Below are 19,261 nucleotides of genomic sequence, written 5' to 3'. Positions count from 1 at the left end.
TGCACTAAGTTGCGCACTTGGGGTCCGCTACGCATTCCGTGGAACATGCCCTACACGCCTAGAGTTGACAACTGCACCCATGGATGACACGGCCCAGGGATGGCTGTACTGACAAACTACTGAGGGTGGTGGCTGGGGACACAGGGGCTTACGGGGGTGCCCAGCCTACAGATATCGCCCTGGCCTAGGGGGACCCCCAGCCCTCCTCCCCCACCCAGACACCTCCACTGCGCGACAACAGAGTAGATAATGCTTGTACTCACCCCCTTGTGTCTGCTGTGCTGCCCTCACGCGCCCATCCAAATCAGGGTAGGCCACCGCCAGGATCCGGAACATCAGGGGGCTCAGTTGACGGCAGGCACCCCGCCTACGTTGGGAGGCCATCCCCAGCAGAGACTCGGCGGTCTTCTTGGTCCCGCGGCGGATGTCCTCCCACCTCTTGCGGCAGTGGGTGCCCCGTCGATGGTGGACCCCCAGGGTCCGGACTTCCTTGGCGATGGCACGCCAAATCCCGATCTTCTCATGGACGCGGACCTATGTGACACGTACAGGGAGGGAGAAATACCACGTTCAAGTTTGTCAGCATTTTCCTTGCCAGTGGCCCAACATGCCCCCCATCCCCGCCAGGCCCCCCGCCATGCCCCCCGCCAGGCCCAACATGCCCCCCATCCCCGCCAGGCCCCCCGCCATGCCCCCCGCCAGGCCCAACATGCCCCCCATCCCCGCCAGGCCCCCCGCCATGCCCCCGCCAGGCCCAACATGCCCCCCATCCCCGCCAGGCCCCCCGCCAGGCCCCCCGCCAGGCCCAACATGCCCCCCATCCCCGCCAGGCCCCCCGCCAGGCCCAACATGCCCCCCATCCCCGCCAGGCCCCCCGCCATGCCCCCCGCCAGGCCCAACATGCCCCCCATCCCTGCCAGGCCCCCCGCCATGCCCCCCGCCAGGCCCAACATGCCCCCCATCCCCGCCAGGCCCCCCGCCAGGCCCCCAAGCCAGCCAGTGGCCCCAAATCCAGATAGAATTAAACTCACTTGTTGGTCTGGAGGACCGTAGAGTAGCGCATACTGGGGGAGGACCCCATCCACAAGTTTCTCCAACTCCTCTCCAGTGAAGGCAGGGGCCCTTTCCCCAGGTGCAGCAGCCATTGTCCCTTCCAGACCGAGGTCACAGCAACACTTGCAGTATAGGTCCTCTCCTGTGAAAGTTCAAGTCGCAAGTGGATAAGTAGATAGAAAATGGCGGTCACGTCCGCAGCGGTGCGTACCGCGGCGGTGCGTCCCGCCACCACCGGCGCCCTTCGCCATTGGCTCCTGAAACCCATAGGCTTCAATGTTAACCAATGCGGCTTGGCGCCGCGGTCTTGGCCCGCCGCCCGCCGCGGTGTGCCACGCCAGCGCATTGACCTCACATCCCATTGTCACACTTCACAGGTCAGGCAGCCGCCATTTCCAGGGCCCACATGGCTCAATTTCAACTGCGTCACACAGGCCTAGGCCTTGCATAGCCACTCAGACACGCCATTCACTGCATAGAGAATCGTTTACTGTGCTAGCTGTGAGTACGTACCTGTGGGTTGCTTGACTGTGTGCTCCATGTTGTCCTTCCTAGGCACCGTCCGCTGGGTTGGGCGAGGAGACGGATGAATCCTCCCGTGTACCGACCGCTGGTGGACCTGTCGACAATGGAAGAACGCCACATTATCCTGACCTACCGTCTTAACCGTGCCACTATCCATGAACTGTGTGCCCAGCTGGAGCCCGACCTGATGTCCCCCATCCGCCAACCCACAGGGATTCCCCCTCTGGTGCAGGTCATGTCAGTACTCCATTTCTTGGCAAGTGGGTCATTTCAGACAACCGTGGGAATTGCTTCTGGGATGTCTCAGCCCATGTTTTCGAAGGTGTTATCCAGAGTGTTGTCTGCCCTGATGAAATCCGTGAGGAGCTACATCATTTTCCCTGAGGTGGGCGAATTGGCTACAGTGAAGGGTGATTTCTACGCCCTTGGACATATTCCCAACGTAATTGGTGCCATTGATGGGACCCATGTGGCTTTGGTTCCCCCAAGAGACAGGGAGCAGGTGTACAGGAACAGAAAAAATTACCATTCAATGAACATCCAGGTGGTGTGTTTGGTTGACCAGTACATCTCGCATGTAAATGCCAAATTCCCAGGGTCAGTGCATGACGCCTACATCCTCAGGAATAGCAGCATCCCTTACGTGATGGAACAGCTACAGAGACACCGTGTATGGCTAGTGGGGGACTCTGGGTACCCCAACCTGTCGTGGCTACTGACCCCAGTAAGGAATCCCCGGACCAGGGCAGAGGAACGGTACAATGAGGCCCATGGGCGTACTAGGAGGGTGATCGAACGCACCTTTGGCCTCCTAAAGGCCAGGTTTAGGTGCCTGCATATGACAGGTGGATCCCTAATGTACTCACCTAAGAAGGTGTGTCACATCATCGTGGCCTGCTGCATGCTTCACAACCTGGCTTTGCGTCGCCAGGTGCCTTTCCTGCAGGAGGATGGTCGAGACGGTGGTGTTGTGGCAGCGGTGGAACCTGAGGAGAGTGACGAGGAGGAAGACGACGGGGCTGAAACAGACAACAGGGACAGAATCATTGAACAGTACTTCCAATAGGACACAGGTAACATTTCAAAGATAATTTAGTAAATGTTAACTACTCTCCTGCATCTCTGCTGCCTGTCTATTTGCTCCAGTGTATGATGACTGAGTTTTGGCTTTTCCCTCCCTATTTCAGATCTGGGGTCCCCACTACGAGTCCTGTGCTTCGTTTCCCCATGGACTACAGCTTTGTGGCAGCTGTTTGTTGACTTCACCATGTACAAGGACATATTTGCACTGTCATGTCAATTACAATATATTGAAATCACAGCCAGACTCCAGATATTTTGGTGCAAAATAGGTGTTTATTTAAGTGCTCAAAATGGGATGGGTGGTTTCAAGTGGGTGGGGGCTATGGTGAAGGAATGTCCATGGCAGAGTCCAGAGTAACAGTCACACAGGTGCATTGTCCAGAGGCCTGTGGAGAGATGGAGCATGGGCAGTTCAAGGATGGACAGGGTGACAATGTGGGACAGTGGGATGACATCAGGTGGTATCCATTGCTGGCGGGGGTCTTGACATCCTACTCTGTCTTCTTGCGAGATCTCAGGGCCCTCTTGCGGGGTGGTTCTTCTCCTGCAGGAGGTGGGGGTCTGGTGGGCTGCTGCTGTGCGGGGGCCTCCTGTCCACTAGCGCCGGCGGAGGTGATTGGCTGTTCTTGGTCCAGGCTAGTGGCAGGGGCCCTTGGGTGTTGTTCAGTGTCCGCCCTGGTGTTGACGAGGTCCTGCAGCAGCCCTACCATGGTAACCAGGGTGGTGTTGATGGCTCTGATGTCCTCCCTGTACCCCCGATAGTGTTCCTCCTGCAGTGCCTGGATCTCCTGGAACCGGGCCAGTACCGTCGCCATCGTCTCCTGGGAGCGGTTGTATGCTCCCATGATGGTGGTGAGGACCTCGTGGAGAGTGGGTTCCCTGGGCCTCTCCTCCCCCCCCTGTCGCACAGCTGCCCTCCGAGTTCCCCTGTTTCCCTGGGCCTCTGCCCCCTGGCCGGTGTGCCCACTACCACTGCCCCCAGGTCCCTGTTGTTGTTGGGGTGGTGGGTTATCCTGGGTGCCCTGTAGTGGTAGACACACCGCAGATTGACGCGCCCTGGAGACAGAGGCATGGGCCCGCTGGGTGGGAGCTGTGCTGGTGTTCCCAGAGGGGTTAGGGTCTGTAGTGGCCTGGGCCTGTGTGAGGGGAACCGACTGTCCAGAGGTCCCCGATGGTCCGGGCTGGTCATCGGTGTCCAGGTCGACAGAGCTGCTGTCATCGCTGACGGCCTCTTGGGTGGGGGGTGTGGAGAATTCTGGCCCCTCCGCCGCGGTGTGTTGACGGTCGGGTCCTGCAGGGGTATAGAGGTATGGTTATAGTTTCAATGAGTGGCATATGGGCGTATCTATGGGTTCTCGTGTCCCCAAGTGCTGGCATTCGTGTGTGGGGGCTTTGGTGAGGGTGGCTTGTGGGGGGGATGTGTATATGCATTGGGCATGCTTTGGTGATGGGTGTCCATGCTTAGTGGACGCATGCAGGCCTAGGTTTTGGGATGTGTGGGTTGTGATGGTGAGACATTGGCGGGGAATAGGTGTGCTGGGGGTGGGGGTGAGGATGGTGGTGGGGGTGAGGGTGGGGGTGAGGATGGGGGTGGGGGTGAGGGTGGGGTTCGAGGATGGGGGTGAGGGTTGGGGTATGATTTGGCATGCAGGTGGGGGGGAAGCAGTATTGAAGCTTCAACTTACCAGTATCCATTCCTCCGCCGACTCCTGCGAGGCCGTCAGGATGCAGGATGTTCAAGACTTCCTCCTCCCATGATGTGAATTGTGGGGGTTGAGGTGGGGGTCCTCCGCCAGTCTTCTGCACGGCGATGTTGTGCCTGGATACCATGGAACGCACCTTCCCCCGTAGGTCGTTCCATCGCTTCCTGATGTCTTCCCGATTTCTGGGGTGCTGTCCCACTGCGTTCACCCTGTCGACAATCCTCTGCCATAGCTCCGTCCTCCGGGCAATGCTGGTGTATTGTATCTGTGTGCCGAACAGCTGGGGCTCTACCCGAACGATTTCCTCCACCATGACCCTGAGTTCTTCGTCTGTGAAGCGGGGTTGTCTTTGGGGTGCCATGGGGTGGTGTGTATGATGTGTGGGGTGGAGTATGTGTATTTAAGTGAGTTGAGTGTGGTGGTGTGTGTTGTTTTGTGTGTGGATAGTGTGTGGGTGATGGTGTTGAGTGGCTGTGGCTGTTATTTTCTGGATGCTGGTGTCTCGCTCTTGCCTTCTTTACGAATTTTTTAGCGTAGGGGTTTGTGGGTGATGTGGGTGGGTGTTTTATATTGTATTGTGTGTGTGGGAGTGGTGTGTGTATGTGTATCAGGTGTGTGGGATTCAAATCGTCCAATGTGGCTGAGTTTTGTTCGTTTGTGTGTATTCTGACCGCGGCGGTGTGTCCCGCCAATGGAATACCGCGTTTGAATGACCGCCGCGTGGATTCGTGGGTCGTAATGGCATGGGCGTATTTCTGTTGGCGTGACGGTGGAGGTTTTGTCACCTCCACTTTTCCGCCGACCGCTGGTCTGGCGGTCTGTTGTGGCGGTCGGATTTTCGGAGGTTTGCCTTCTGCGGGTCAGAATGACCGTGGCGGGTTTCCGCGACCGCGGCGGGATTATGGAGGATTTCTGACCGGCGGTAGGCGCCTTTTACCGCCGAGGTCAGAATGACCCCCTTTGTGTCTTTCAGTCTTTTGTTTCAAATTAATTTTCCCACATACGACTGACTCACTCTGGGCACCTCAAGTCTCCATGTTGGCAGCTTGTTTTTCAGCACGTTCCTCAGCTTAGGCAGCCATTAACACTCAATCTAGATTAAGAGTTTCCCTCAGCATTCGTCACCTGAATGAATCAGACAAGCATCCATTTATCAATCTAAGCCTCATGGCTTCTTCATCATTACATTCATTAAACATACAGGGGCATATTTATACTCCGTTTGCGCCGAATTTGCGTCGTTTTTTTCGACGCAAATTCAACGCAAAACTAACTCCATATTTATACTTTGGCGTTAGACGCGTCTAGCGCCAAAGTTCATGGAGTTAGCGTCATTTTTTGGCGTGAACACCTTCCTTGCGTTAATGAGATGCAAGGTAGGCGTTCCCGTCTTAAAAAATGACTCCCAGGCATGTGCGTGGTATTTATACTCCCGGGCAAAAATGACGCCCGGGAGTGGGCGGGGCAAAAAACCCCGCATTTGCGCCTCTTTTTAACGCATGGGTCAGGGCAGGCGTTAAGGGACCTGTGGGCTCAGAATGAGCCCAGAGGTGCACTCCCCTGCCCCCGGGGACACCCCCTGCCACCCTAGCCCACCCCAGGAGGACACCCAAGGATGGAGGGACCCATCCCAGGGAAGAAAAGGTAAGTTGTGGTAAGTATTTAAAAAAAAAAAAAAATTGTGGCATAGGGGGGCCTGATTTGTGCCCCCCTACATGCCACTATGCCCAATGACCATGCCCAGGGGACAGAAGTCACCTGGGCATGGCCATTGGGCAAGGGGGCATGACTCCTGTCTTTGCTAAGACAGGAGTCATGTTAATGGCGTCTGGGCGCCCAAAAAAAATGGCGCAAATCAGGTTAAGACGATTTTTTTGCCTCAGCCTGACTTGCCCCATTTTGGGACGCCCAAACGCCATTTTTCCCTACGCCGGCGCTGCCTGGTGTACGTCGTTTTTTTTCACACACACCTGGCAGCGCCGGTCGGCTAACGCCGGCTAACGCCATTCAATAAATACGGCGCCCGCATGGCGCTTCAGAATGGCGTTAGCCGGCGCTAATTTTTTGGGCGCAAAACTGCGTTAGCGCAGTTTTGCGTCAAAAAGTATAAATATGGCCCACAGTGTTTGATGAGTGTGTTGAGTCTTTCCATGAATTCATTGATTGTTTTGCCAACTCTTTGACATTCTTGACTGAAAACATTGTTCATAGTTAACATTTGGTACTGGATCAAAGTTGAGATTCCATGCATTATTAATCTGACAGCATGTGATTTATTTGCCAGTTCTTGGCACTTTCTTTATAACTTCTTTCACACCATCACCAGCGAGATTTTTGAGATATTTGATAATCTTCCTGTTTTCAGTCTCTTTGTAGACAGTCCCCACAGTATAGACACTCAGGAGAGGTAAATTTGGGTTTTTGAGGTAAGTATTTATTAGTAATTTGAAATAAGAACTGATGAAAAGTCAGTACGACGTTTAGCGCCAGTTTCTTCTCTGGAGTGGTGAATATCTTCCTTCTAATCTGTGTCCCTTTTCTTCCTTTTCTCTAGGTGGCGTACCGGATCGTCCTCATCAGGTCCCGGATGTGACATACAAGAAAAAGGGAACACATACCGCTGGTGAGTGGAACGGACGCCTTATACCACGTCTTCTACTTATATGTTTTACTGGGGAAAAGGTTTAAGGAGGGGGGGGGGTTTTATGTGTGATATAGGTGCCAGTGAGGACTTCAGGGCTTGTGTATATTCCGTACTTTACCCTTTTGTGCTCTCCCGGTGCTCTCTAAAGTGCCCTTCTCTCCTCCCTCCCCTCACCCTGCCTCCCTCCCTTCCCCAGCGTTTCTCCCCTTTTATTGTGCCCCTCGGTTTGTCCAGAAGGACCGTACCTTGTAGAGCCACGACCCTCCAGGGTCGTGGCTGGCTCTGTGGAGGTCCTCTCGTCGGTCTGGGCTGGTCTCCCCTGCTTCCGGTCGGGCGCTGTTCCTCTGGGTTCGGGTTCCGCCGCTTCCAGGCCACTGGGGTCCTCCTCCGATGTCCTTGTCGCCGTCTCTCTCTTCCTCCTTAGGTTCGCCGTCGCCGCCGTCGTTCTCCTTCCTCTCTTCCTTCCCGGCTCTTTTCCTCTCGACCGGAGCTTCCGTCTTTTGGCCGCCTGGTGGCCAATCCGGAGCCTCCTCGTCACCGGAGGTTGCCGAGGCAACCTCAGGACGCTGGCCTCGTTGCGGACGCGTTTCCAGGGGAACCTGGGAACGCGGCCGCAGCGGTTCCGTTTCTGCCGGTTCCCCGCTGTTGCCCGGGGCGGCCCGGTCACACACCCTTCCCCAAGAACTGTCCTGCTCCAGGACAGGCGAAGACAGAGGAAATCGGGACAGATAATCAGCGGGGGCCTGGTGAGATCCAGGGACGTGCCGAACCTGAAAGGAGAATGGTTGCAGTTCAAGGAACCATCGCAGTATCCTGGAGTTAGAATCTTTATGCGCAGCCAGCCACGTAAGAGGAGCGTGATCCGTGAATAGTATAAACGGCCGCCCTAGGAGATAGTACTGCAAACAGTCAATGGCCCACTTGATAGCCAAGCACTCTCTCTCTATAATTGGATAGTTACGTTCCCGGGAAAACAGTTTTCTACTGATGTAGACCACCGGATGGTCAAGCCCCTCGCTATCTGGCTGAGTCAGAACCCCTCCAAGCCCAACATCCGATGCGTCAGTGTAGAGGTGAAACGGCTTCGTAAAATCTGGGCAGTGCAGGATGGGATCGGAGGTTAAGGAAACTCTCAACTGTTCAAAACTCGCGTTTTGCGTCTCCGAAAAAGGCAAAAGTCGATTGGGATATCGTTTAGTGAGTAGGTCCGTAAGAGGTGCTGCTAAGGTGGAGTAATGTGGAATGAAGCGCCGATAATAGCCCACTAATCCTAAAAAGGAGCGTAATTCCTTTTTCGTGTGTGGAAGAGGGGCATGTAAAATGGCATCCACCTTCCCATTTTGAGGTTGTAGTGTACCCTGATTAATCCGATATCCCAAATAGGAGATGTCGGTTTTACCTATCACACATTTCTTGGGATTGGCCGTCAAACCAGCAGTTTGAAGGGCTTGGAATATTCTCTGTAGGTGTATTAAATGGTCCTCCCATGTTTCACTAAATACGACTACATCATCTAGATATGCAGCGGAGAATGCAGGATAGGGTTTTAGAATCCTATCCATTAACCTCTGAAAGGTTGCAGGGGCTCCATGAAGCCCAAAAGGCAGTACTGTGAATTGATATAACCCGGACTGGGTAGAAAAAGCTGTTTTTTCTCTATCTGGAGGAGCTAAGGGAATCTGCCAATACCCTTTAGTTAGGTCGATAGTAGACATGTATTTTGCTTTCCCTAGTTTTTCGAGAACATCGTCCACCCTAGGGATGGGATAGGTGTCGAATAGGGAGTTTGAGTTAAGTTTGCGGAAATCTATGCAAAACCTGACGCTACCATCAGGCTTCGGTACTAGGACAACCGGTGAACACCAGGGACTAGTGGACGGTTCGATGACCCCTAGGGATAACATTGTTTTGATTTCTTCTTCGATTATGTGTTTTCTAGCTTCTGGAATACGATACGGGCGTTCTCTGGTGATCTGCCCGGAGCTTGTGCGTATATTATGGTGAATTAAAAACGTCTTTCCTGGTTTCTCTGAAAAGAGTGGTTGCCATTGTTTTAAAACCTTAAGGGCTTGTTGCTTTTGCCCTTCAGGTAAAGTATTGTCTACTATGGGTAGGGTACTTTCAGTATCGGGGTTGGTAGGGTAGAACTCGATATCTAGGGTCTTGTCGGGACACACAAACTGACCCATTTCTACGGAACGTTCAGGTTGTGCGGGGGTCTCCCATTTTTTTAGCAGGTTTACATGATATATTTGTGTTTTTATTGGACGGGAGGATATTTCGATAAGGTAGGTGACAGGGGAAACTGCTTTGATTACTCGATATGGGCCCTGCCATTTGGCCAGGAGTTTATGGTCGGAGGTGGGTCTCATTATTAGGACCTGGTCCTCGGGTTGGAAAACCCGTAGTTTACTTCCTTTGTCATAATAGGACTTTTGTGTTTGTTGGGCCTGTTCCAGGTTTGCGTGTACGTCGGTCCATAAGCTGTGTAGGTGGTTCCTCAATTTTTCCGCATATTCTAACAAAGGAGTCCCTGCTTCCTCAGCCTCGGCCTCCCAGGATTCTACCGCCATGTCTAAAAGGGAACGAGGTTGGCGTCCGAAGACCAACTCAAAGGGGCTATGCCCCGTGGATGCTTGCTCATGTGTCCGTATGGCGTACAACACTAGGGGTAACTTTTGATCCCAATCCTTCCCTGTCTCATTGATAGTCTTTCTCAGCAGGGTTTTAATGTTTCGATTATATCTTTCGACTAATCCGTCCGTTTGAGGATGGTAAACGGAGGTTCTGATCTGAGCTATCCCCAATGTTTTACACACTTGTTTCATTAAGGTGGACATAAAAGGGGTCCCCTGGTCCGTGAGGATTTCATGTGGAAACCCAAGACGAGAAAATACGTTAATCATAGCTTGGGCCACTGTCTTGGTTGTCATACTAGTCAGGGGAATGGCCTCTGGGTATCGTGTAGCATAATCTACAATGACTAAGATGTAGGTGTGTCCTTTTGACGAAGGAATCAAAGGTCCCACTAGATCCATCCCTATTCTTTTGAACGGGATATCGATGATGGGAAGGGGTAGGAGAGGCGCCTTCCTAGGCCGACTAGATTCGGTTAACTGACAACGGGGACATTGGGCGCAATACCTACGTATGTGGGCGTACACTCCAGGCCAATAAAACCTTCTGAGCAAATATTCCTCGGTGTTTTCTCTCCCAAAGTGTCCTCCCCCTGGGTGATTATGAGCTAGTGTAAGAACATGTTCCCGATAGTGGGTAGGTACCAGAAGTTGGCGTTTACGTTCTCCCCGTCGTGTGGTAGTAACCCGATATAATAAGTTTTTTTGCACTATAAAGTAGGGACCCACCTCTTCTGTCTCTTCTGTTACTGCCGACCTCCAGGCATTGTTAAGGGAGGGGTCCTCTCTCTGTTGTTGGACAAAAGTACTAGGAACTTCATGAATTTCTGCCACTATCTCTCCATAGGTGTTGTCACCTTTCGTCTTCCGATAGTCCCCTTTTCCCTGTCGTTTCTCTCTTCGTGACAACTTTCTACGATATAGCGGACACTCAATATCACTCTCTGAAAAAGGTGCCTCTCCCCACCAATCCTTAGTTTGTTTGCTATCTCTGACGTAGTCTAATAGTTCTTGGAAGTGGATGTAGTCTGTCCCAATGATACATTCCTCGATTAACCGGGGCATTATCCCCACTGGGAGGAAGTCCTGATAGGGTCCCCACCTGATCTGGAGTACCTGTATAGGATACTGGGCCTTGTCCCCGTGTATGCAACATATAGATACCCATTGTTTCTCTTCTATATCATTATTTATCAAGTCTTTCCTAATTACTGATTGGCTGCAGCCGGAGTCAACCAGGGCATATACACTTTTCCCGTCCACTTGTATCATCATTTTAAATTTTAGGGCGCCCTTCCCAGTACATAACACCCTTCGCCTTGTCATCCCTATCTCCATTGGTTCTCCCATTTCTTGTTTCTGGGGACACATACGTGCGATGTGTCCCCATTCGCCACAACTATAACATTGGGGTCCCATGGTAGGCGGGCCTTCAGGAATCCTACGTGGTACTAGATAGTCGGGTGGACTTTTTACAAATGTCTTTGGGGTCGGTAGAACTGGTTTAATGATACTTCGCGTGGGACAGTTTCTGACATCGGTGGATCGATGAAAAGCACAGGCCAGATCGATGGCCGTCTCAGTATCCACTTTTGGGTGTTGTCTTATCCAGTGTTTTGTGGATGGAGGTAGACCATCTAGATATTGTTCCAGTATAATGGTTTTGATGACTTCCTCCCGACTATCTCCAATATGGCCTAACCATTTTAATGCTAGATCCTTCACACGAAAATAAAAGGTTCTAGGATCTTCGTTGGTGCCCCATTTGACTTTACGAAATCTCATCCTGTAATATTCTGTGTCGTGACCCACCCTTTCTAGTATACTTGTTTTTATGTCTTGATAGGGGGTGACACCACCTGGGTTAGCGGCTTGATATGCTGATTGTAAGAGACCGGTGAGCAGGGGGGCCACATATTGTCCCCATTTATCTTCTGGCCATAGGGCGGAGGAGGCTACCCGTTCAAAGTTGGTGAAAAAGGATTCCGGATCCTCTCCCTCCTGATACTTCTGTAATACGGAACTAGGTACATTCGGATGTACCTTACTAGCGGTGATAGTCTCCGTTAGTTTTTTCATCGCACTTTCATGGACTAACTGGTTGTTCGCCAGTATGGTCGCCTGGCTCTTCAGAGCAGATTGTAAGGTTTCTCGGTCTTCTTTGGCCTCTCTCTGTTGGGCCTCCCATACTAGTTGTAAGTGTCTTTGCCCTTCCGCTAGTTGCTTAATCACGGTCTCTAACGATGGACTCTCACTCATTGTGTATACTGTCTGGACTGTTTTATGGAGAGGGATTAGAAACAAGATCCCACTTCTGACACCACTGTAGACAGTCCCCACAGTATAGACACTCAGGAGAGGTAAATTTGGGTTTTTGAGGTAAGTATTTATTAGTAATTTGAAATAAGAACTGATGAAAAGTCAGTACGACGTTTAGCGCCAGTTTCTTCTCTGGAGTGGTGAATATCTTCCTTCTAATCTGTGTCCCTTTTCTTCCTTTTCTCTAGGTGGCGTACCGGATCGTCCTCATCAGGTCCCGGATGTGACATACAAGAAAAAGGGAACACATACCGCTGGTGAGTGGAACGGACGCCTTATACCACGTCTTCTACTTATATGTTTTACTGGGGAAAAGGTTTAAGGAGGGGGGGGGGGGGTTTATGTGTGATATAGGTGCCAGTGAGGACTTCAGGGCTTGTGTATATTCCGTACTTTACCCTTTTGTGCTCTCCCGGTGCTCTCTAAAGTGCCCTTCTCTCCTCCCTCCCCTCACCCTGCCTCCCTCCCTTCCCCAGCGTTTCTCCCCTTTTATTGTGCCCCTCGGTTTGTCCAGAAGGACCGTACCTTGTAGAGCCACGACCCTCCAGGGTCGTGGCTGGCTCTGTGGAGGTCCTCTCGTCGGTCTGGGCTGGTCTCCCCTGCTTCCGGTCGGGCGCTGTTCCTCTGGGTTCGGGTTCCGCCGCTTCCAGGCCACTGGGGTCCTCCTCCGATGTCCTTGTCGCCGTCTCTCTCTTCCTCCTTAGGTTCGCCGTCGTCGTTCTCCTTCCTCTCTTCCTTCCCGGCTCTTTTCCTCTCGACCGGAGCTTCCGTCTTTTGGCCGCCTGGTGGCCAATCCGGAGCCTCCTCGTCACCGGAGGTTGCCGAGGCAACCTCAGGACGCTGGCCTCGTTGCGGACGCGTTTCCAGGGGAACCTGGGAACGCGGCCGCAGCGGTTCCGTTTCTGCCGGTTCCCCGCTGTTGCCCGGGGCGGCCCGGTCACACTCTTCAAGTGCATCAATGAAATCTTCAAATTTCTCTATCCAGGCAGTCCATCTATTGCCAGATGTTTGCTTTTTAGCAGTGTTGAATGGTGGTTTGAAGAAGGTGGCAGCATTGCAGAACAGTGTGGAACGTACCAATGTCTGGACTGGAGCTCTCCCTGGCCTCTCTGACAGGATCAGTTCCATTCACGCCTGGGCCTGACCCTGTGATGGGCTGGCCTCATCTTTGATGGACATCATCGGCAGAATGGCCTTCTGCCGAGTTTCGGGCTTCTTGAGCACAACCCTGGGCACTACTCTTGGGGCTACTGTCAACTGGGGTATGATGAATCTGTCTATCGGGCTTGATAAGTTATCTATTTTATTCATTTTATACTTCAGTTTTTTGTTGCCTCACACCTGGTTTATCTCTGCCTTGGTATTTGGTATCTGATAATTGTATTTTACTGCGCTTTGTAAACCTGGTTGAATATGCCTTCAGCGTTAACGCTCTATATAATCTATAACTTTATTTTGCGTGGCAGGGTGGTACATCTTTGTAGGATCTTGGTCATACTTTTTTGACTAACAATACGTAGACTTTTCCATGAAGCTCTCTTTCTATTCACATGCATCACACAATCTAGAGTTATGCTTTGTCTTCACTTAGGACAATTGATGACTTGGCACTTCAGCGAAAGCACATGTGGCACGCACAACCAGTTTTCTTGGACCACGGCAAACTCTCCAGGAGAGCACTTTCTTCTTCGGGTTACATATCCCCTATCTCGTCGCCAGTTGTAGCATCTTCTCTAGCCGGCTACCCGCTGAATTACTAGGCCACACACAGAGCTGTAAATCATACGTCTTTATTCCTCTGCATGTGCCTGTGAACTCCAACATTCCAAAACAAGCTTTCATTACTTTCTGTTCTAGTGATTACGGCGTACAGATACAGAGACTTTGGGGAGCCAGAAAGGTTCAGTTCTAAAACATGCAAAACACTACAAGTGGCAAAGAGTACTTTTAATGATATTGAGTTGCTTGTGGGCGCATATGTGCTTCAAGGCTGACTGAGCTCTGCACAGACCTTTGACTGGGCCCCAACTGTATTATTCTGACTATTCGATTCAGTTGATAATTCTGACCTATGGACCCCTCCATGTGCCTTAGCTGCCACCTTATATTATTTAGATCACCTACTATGATCTGGAAGCTGGCTTCAATGCACTAATAATTTGGGGTTCCTCCTTCTATGGGACATCCTCCATTCAAGACAGGTAAAGGGAAAAGTGACCCACTTCCTAATCAAGGCAAGATAGACAGATGTGTCTCCTGGCTCCTGGCCAAAGCCTCATTGCTCATGTTGTCGGCATATTTAGGGAACAACACAAACTCTAGCAGAAATCCCAGAGCAGTGTCCATTCTGGGAGAAGCAAAGGGCAGCAAAAGAAAGGTGTAGGAGGCTGAATGTTGAGGAAATCAAAGAAGGTAAAAGGGAGGCTTTACAGCAGCGAGGAGAGTCAGCGGGGATCGTAACGACTGAGATTACATTTCACTGATGGTAGCTGGAACTCATCTGAACTGGATCAAGCTGACAACCGGCTCCTTCGTCTCTCTCTTCAACCTTTTCTCCTCATGCCCCTATGAGAGGCGTTGTTTCCCTCTAAGCTCTTTTCGAAGAATGGCTGAGAGGACCTGAAGAACTGTAATGCAGTAAGTGTAGTGCTGATTCTTGAACGTTCATTAATCTTGTAATGCTTGTAAACAAATAGAATGGAATGGAGTTTTTTTGTGAGATGTTGCAGGCAGTTAGAGTTTTGAATAAAACTTTTTCATTTAGTCAATGTTTGGAACAGTCTTTTCAGCTCTTGGAGTAAGCGTCCCATAATCTGGCTACTCAATGAACTATTTTTTGACAAACGAACACAGACCTGCAAAAGAACCTGAAATGAATAATTAGAATCACACATGGCGAGAGTTTTAAACTTTGTGCCACAACAGGCATTGAAGGTAAGTCTGTGTGTTATTTTTATTTGCTTAGGGTAGGTGTTTGCAGGGGATTATTATTCATCCTTACTATCTGAAATAAAGGCAAACATATGGGCATGATCCAATGCACTGATCTTCATTTTACAAATTCCCCCAAGAGAACTATCACAGTAGGGTTTAAGGAACACCACTAACCACAGTTCCTTCTCTGGTTTCTCCTAGGTCCAAGAACAACTGTGTTGCTTTTTCAAAAAGGCATTTTAGAGTACGCAGTACTCTTATTTGCCCTATGTAGTACTCTCATTTGTACTCTTACATGCTTTTGTGAAATGGCTCCAAAACATCTAAAATGGGAACAAAAAGAGAATGCTCAAGGAATATTATTGAGTAATTATTACAAACAGAAATGACTAAGGCCTCTTTTGCACTTTTACAAATAGAGGGGAATAAGGAGTAGATCCTTTAAAGGCGCTTCGTGTTTCAAGGTGCAAGAAGGTAAGTATGTATGTTATTTTTACTTGCTTGTGGTAGGTGTTTGAAGGGGATCATTATTTATCCTTCCTATCTGAAATAAAGGAAAACATAAGGGCATCATTCAATGCACTGATAGAGAGCTTCATTGTATAAATCTCCAAGAGAACTACCACAGTAGGTTTTTGGGGAACACCACTAACCACGATTCCTTCTCTGGTTGCTCATAGGTCAAAAAACAAGTGTGGCTTATTCAAAAAAGCTTTTTGGAGTACATAGTACTCCTATTTGTACTATGTAGTACTCTTATTTGTACTCTTCCATGCTTTTGGGAAATGGCCCCAAAACATCCAAAATGGGAATAAAAAGAGAATGTTCAGGGAATAGTTATGAATAATTATTACAAACAGAAAGGACCAAGGCCTATTTGCACTTTTATGAATAGAGTAGGAAGTTTCTGGGCCGATTCACAAAGCTGTTTATGCGTATGTGAAATAGTACTCATGCATAATTTGTAATACTACTTCTCTTACTCATAAATGCTTTTGTGAATCAGCCCCTGCATGCCTCCTATCTAGTTCGGTAGTACTGTATCTCTGCACCTGTATCAGCAGTGCACAAGTGAGGGCTCTGCATGTCTTAGCCTGGCAGTGAGGGTCTCCCCCAGTAATCGCAGCCCCCAAGCTACTGTGCAGCCACCTTCACCAAGGTTTGAAGTGGATCTTGGAGGAAGGGACAGTGCTGCAGGCAGGGGAGAGATGCAGAGGCTTCCAGTGAGTAACAGGAAAATAGAGGAGAGTGGCAAGCATCTCATTCACTTTTTCCTGGCCCACACAAGAACATGAAAACTGAAGCATGTGCATTGCATTGCAGAGCTAAAATGTCATATAGAGAACAAAGTGAGGTTTTACAGTTGGATTATTCACATTTGCTTGAGAAAATGTGTATATGTAGTCAGAGTCTGGAATATGGTTTGTCTCTTCTCATGGAGCACCTGGGCCCTTATTAGTGACATGGCACACTATCTTTGTGTGTGCCGGGTGCACACAGGCACAGTGGGTCCTCTTACAATGAATCCATTGCCCTCAGGCCAACCACAAACTCGTGCTGCCCTGGGGGCAGCATATTTAGTAAAATAAGGAGTAGTTACTTTGAAGGTGCTTCATGTTTCACGGTGCAGGCAGCAACCTGCCTGCACTATAGAGAGGGGTTAGAGACCTCTTGTAGTTGGATGCACTCTCACTGGACCAGCCTGCAGGGCAATGTTTGGGTGGTCCATGGAAATACCTTTCACCCCTCCAGAGAGCTACCCTCAGGGGGCTACTGGCCCCATTTAAGTGTGCATCCTAAAGATATTTTTGCCTTTGCACCTCAATCTATGTTGAAGGCGCAGAGTCAAAGTGATTCCTTCATTTGAATGGGATCATAATCCACCATGCAAATGAAGCCACACCCTCTGAAGATTGTGCTGGCACTACATTCGTGCCACTCTATCAGTATTACAGAATGGGCTGCAAAAGCTTGTGGCCCCTTCTGTAATACCAAAGTGCCCCGGGGTACAAAAAAGCAGACACACGACTGTTGATGTCTTGGGCCACTAACTGTAATACGGCCCAGGTAGAACCACTGATAAATCTGCAAGCCTTTTTGAAAATATCTCGGTTGTGATTTCGCTGTATTTGACAGGTATTTATGTTTGTTTGGGAATTTTAAAAGTATGGCATATCTTGCAAGGCTCATGGTGCTTTCAGTGTGAAACATTGTAATCTATCATACATTGAAACGCCCCTGCTACCTCCTTCCAACATCGCAGCACCGGATCATTTATCAGAGGGTCAAATCCTTCTAGACCCCACCCACTCAAATTCTTAGTAGATGCTTGAGCTGCACATTTTATAATGTGATGGATTCCTTGAAGCCAGCAGTTTGATAAGCATGACACTACATATTGTAGAGAGCCATCCGGACTCTCCTATACATTGTATTCTGTCCAGCGCGTCCGGGCGGAGCGCGGACAGAGGTTATAAAATAAAGACGGGGCTCCGCTGACGCAGTTTCCCCTTTGGCAGTAACTACATTGTGTGTGTGCGTTGTTACTGTATGATTATAGGCCCACACCACAATGGCGACGAGCGGGATTACGGTTGCCCGCACGGCCCAGCATCGGGTCCCAAAGAACGTTGTCGCGAGAACGGGAGAGAGAAAAAAAAAAAAGAGAAAGCGTACACCCCGACGACGGATAAATCTGCAGTGGGTGTTCCCCCTTCCCTCTCTCCACGCCGACCGAAGCACTGGGAAGGGCGTGCCTCCCACCATTGCCAGTAAGCAGAAGTGCGATTGTCGTTGCCGCCACCGCAGGAATCACCGCCACCTCACCTTGACCAGCAGGGCCGCGCTGGGTCCTGCGGCATGAACACACAGCAGTGGCCTCCATCTGACCGGGACCGGCCGCGCCGCGGTGAACTCGGTGGCGTCGCCTCGACGCGGCAGCTCAAGCGGCGAGGCTCTCCGGCCTCCTGAGGTGAGCCCCGTCCGGTGCGCTCAAGCGGAGAGGATCTCCGGCCTCCGAAGGTGAGCCCCACCCTGCGCGCTCAAGCGGCAAGGACACCACGTGTCAGGAGGTGAGCGTTTGGAGACACGTGGGCATCTGTTGCCAAGCAATGGCAACAAAGAACTTTGGTTGCGTTCCCTGGAGGCGAGAGGCCCAGGGAGCACAGTGAAAAGTGGTGGAGGGGCGTGTTCCTCCACAGAAGAAAAAAAAATACAGGGTGGTGCCCCGACAGAAAAAAAAAGAGAGACGCATAGAAAAAAAAAACAAGGGATAAGCTCAAGTAAAATAAATAAACAATAGAAATAGAAATTATAACCAAGAGAGAGAGATTGGAAAAAAACAGAGATAAATAGTACAAAAGAAAATCCGAATTGAATAAAAGAAAACAAGAAGAAGAAAAAAAAGTATAGAGACAGACAAGTAGCAAAAGGAAAGTAAACACTGAAAAACAAAGCTGCACCCAAAGAGCCGCAACCAACCAGAAAGTGCACACATAGAGTGACAAGGCGAGTGCACCACCACAAGAAAATCCCAATCTCCCCCCACAACTAAACACCAGCGCTCACTCCTCAGTCACAGCATTACCCTTGTTCAGCCAACTGATTGATCCGGCCACAGCGGCGCCAAGATGGCGCCTATGGTTCAATCGCCTAGACAACTATTTCTCTGCCACAAGGGAAACAGATGGAGCAGTGCGCAGGTCACTCTTGTTGCTGATGGGCGGGGATAAATTGCAAGAGTTATTCGATTCGCTCCCAGACACCGGCGACAAATCTGACTTTGATGCGGCAGTAGTAGCGCTAAACAAACACTTTGACCCCCAATTGAATCCAGACTATGAGCGTTTCAAACTTCGCAAGGCGCAACAAACGGAGGTTGAGTCAATGGACATGTTCTAAGCGAGACTGAGAAAGATAGCAAGCTCGTGCGTAGGGCTCAACCAGCAAGAGGAGATTAGAGCCCAGATTATCCAGGGGTGCCGGTCTGACGCTCTGAGAAAGCTCATCTTACGCCAGCAAGGTATCTCCCTCGACGAAATCCTGATCCTTGCACGCTCTCACGAACTATCAGCGGTCCGGGCAGACGCCATGGCGGCGGTGAGAGGACAGTCGTTGGCAGCAGCTTCGTCCACACATCCAGTCCAGGTGAAAGAAGAGCAAGTAGATGCCATTCAGACACGCCAAACACCAGGACGCAGACCAAACCCCTCTAGACCCGGCGAACGTGCCTGCGGAAGCTATGGGTATGAACACAAATCAACAATGGAGAGCCCGGAAAAAGGAAAATCATGCAATCACTGTGGCAAAAGTAATAATTTTGCAAAGGTGTGGAGGTCAGGAAGGAATAGGCAAGGAGACCAAAA

The 19,261-nt window shown here is 50.5% G+C and overlaps 1 protein-coding gene across 1 annotated transcript in view; it reads right to left on the bottom strand.

Moving 5' to 3' along the window:
* Positions 1-14,596: 14,596 nt before the first annotated feature.
* KCNIP4 (potassium voltage-gated channel interacting protein 4) overlaps positions 14,597-19,261 on the bottom strand; it is a 651,531-nt gene continuing 646,866 nt past the window's right edge. Inside the window, exon 8 of the mRNA XM_069202174.1 lies at positions 14,597-14,818. Within this exon, the coding sequence (XP_069058275.1) occupies positions 14,720-14,818 (99 nt within the window). The 3' untranslated portion in view covers positions 14,597-14,719. The remainder of the gene's footprint in view (positions 14,819-19,261) is intronic.

This window comes from Pleurodeles waltl, chromosome 1_2 (assembly GCF_031143425.1).
Source record: "Pleurodeles waltl isolate 20211129_DDA chromosome 1_2, aPleWal1.hap1.20221129, whole genome shotgun sequence".
Classification (NCBI taxonomy): Eukaryota; Metazoa; Chordata; class Amphibia; order Caudata; family Salamandridae; genus Pleurodeles; species Pleurodeles waltl.
This window is presented reverse-complemented; position numbering and strand designations above follow the sequence as displayed.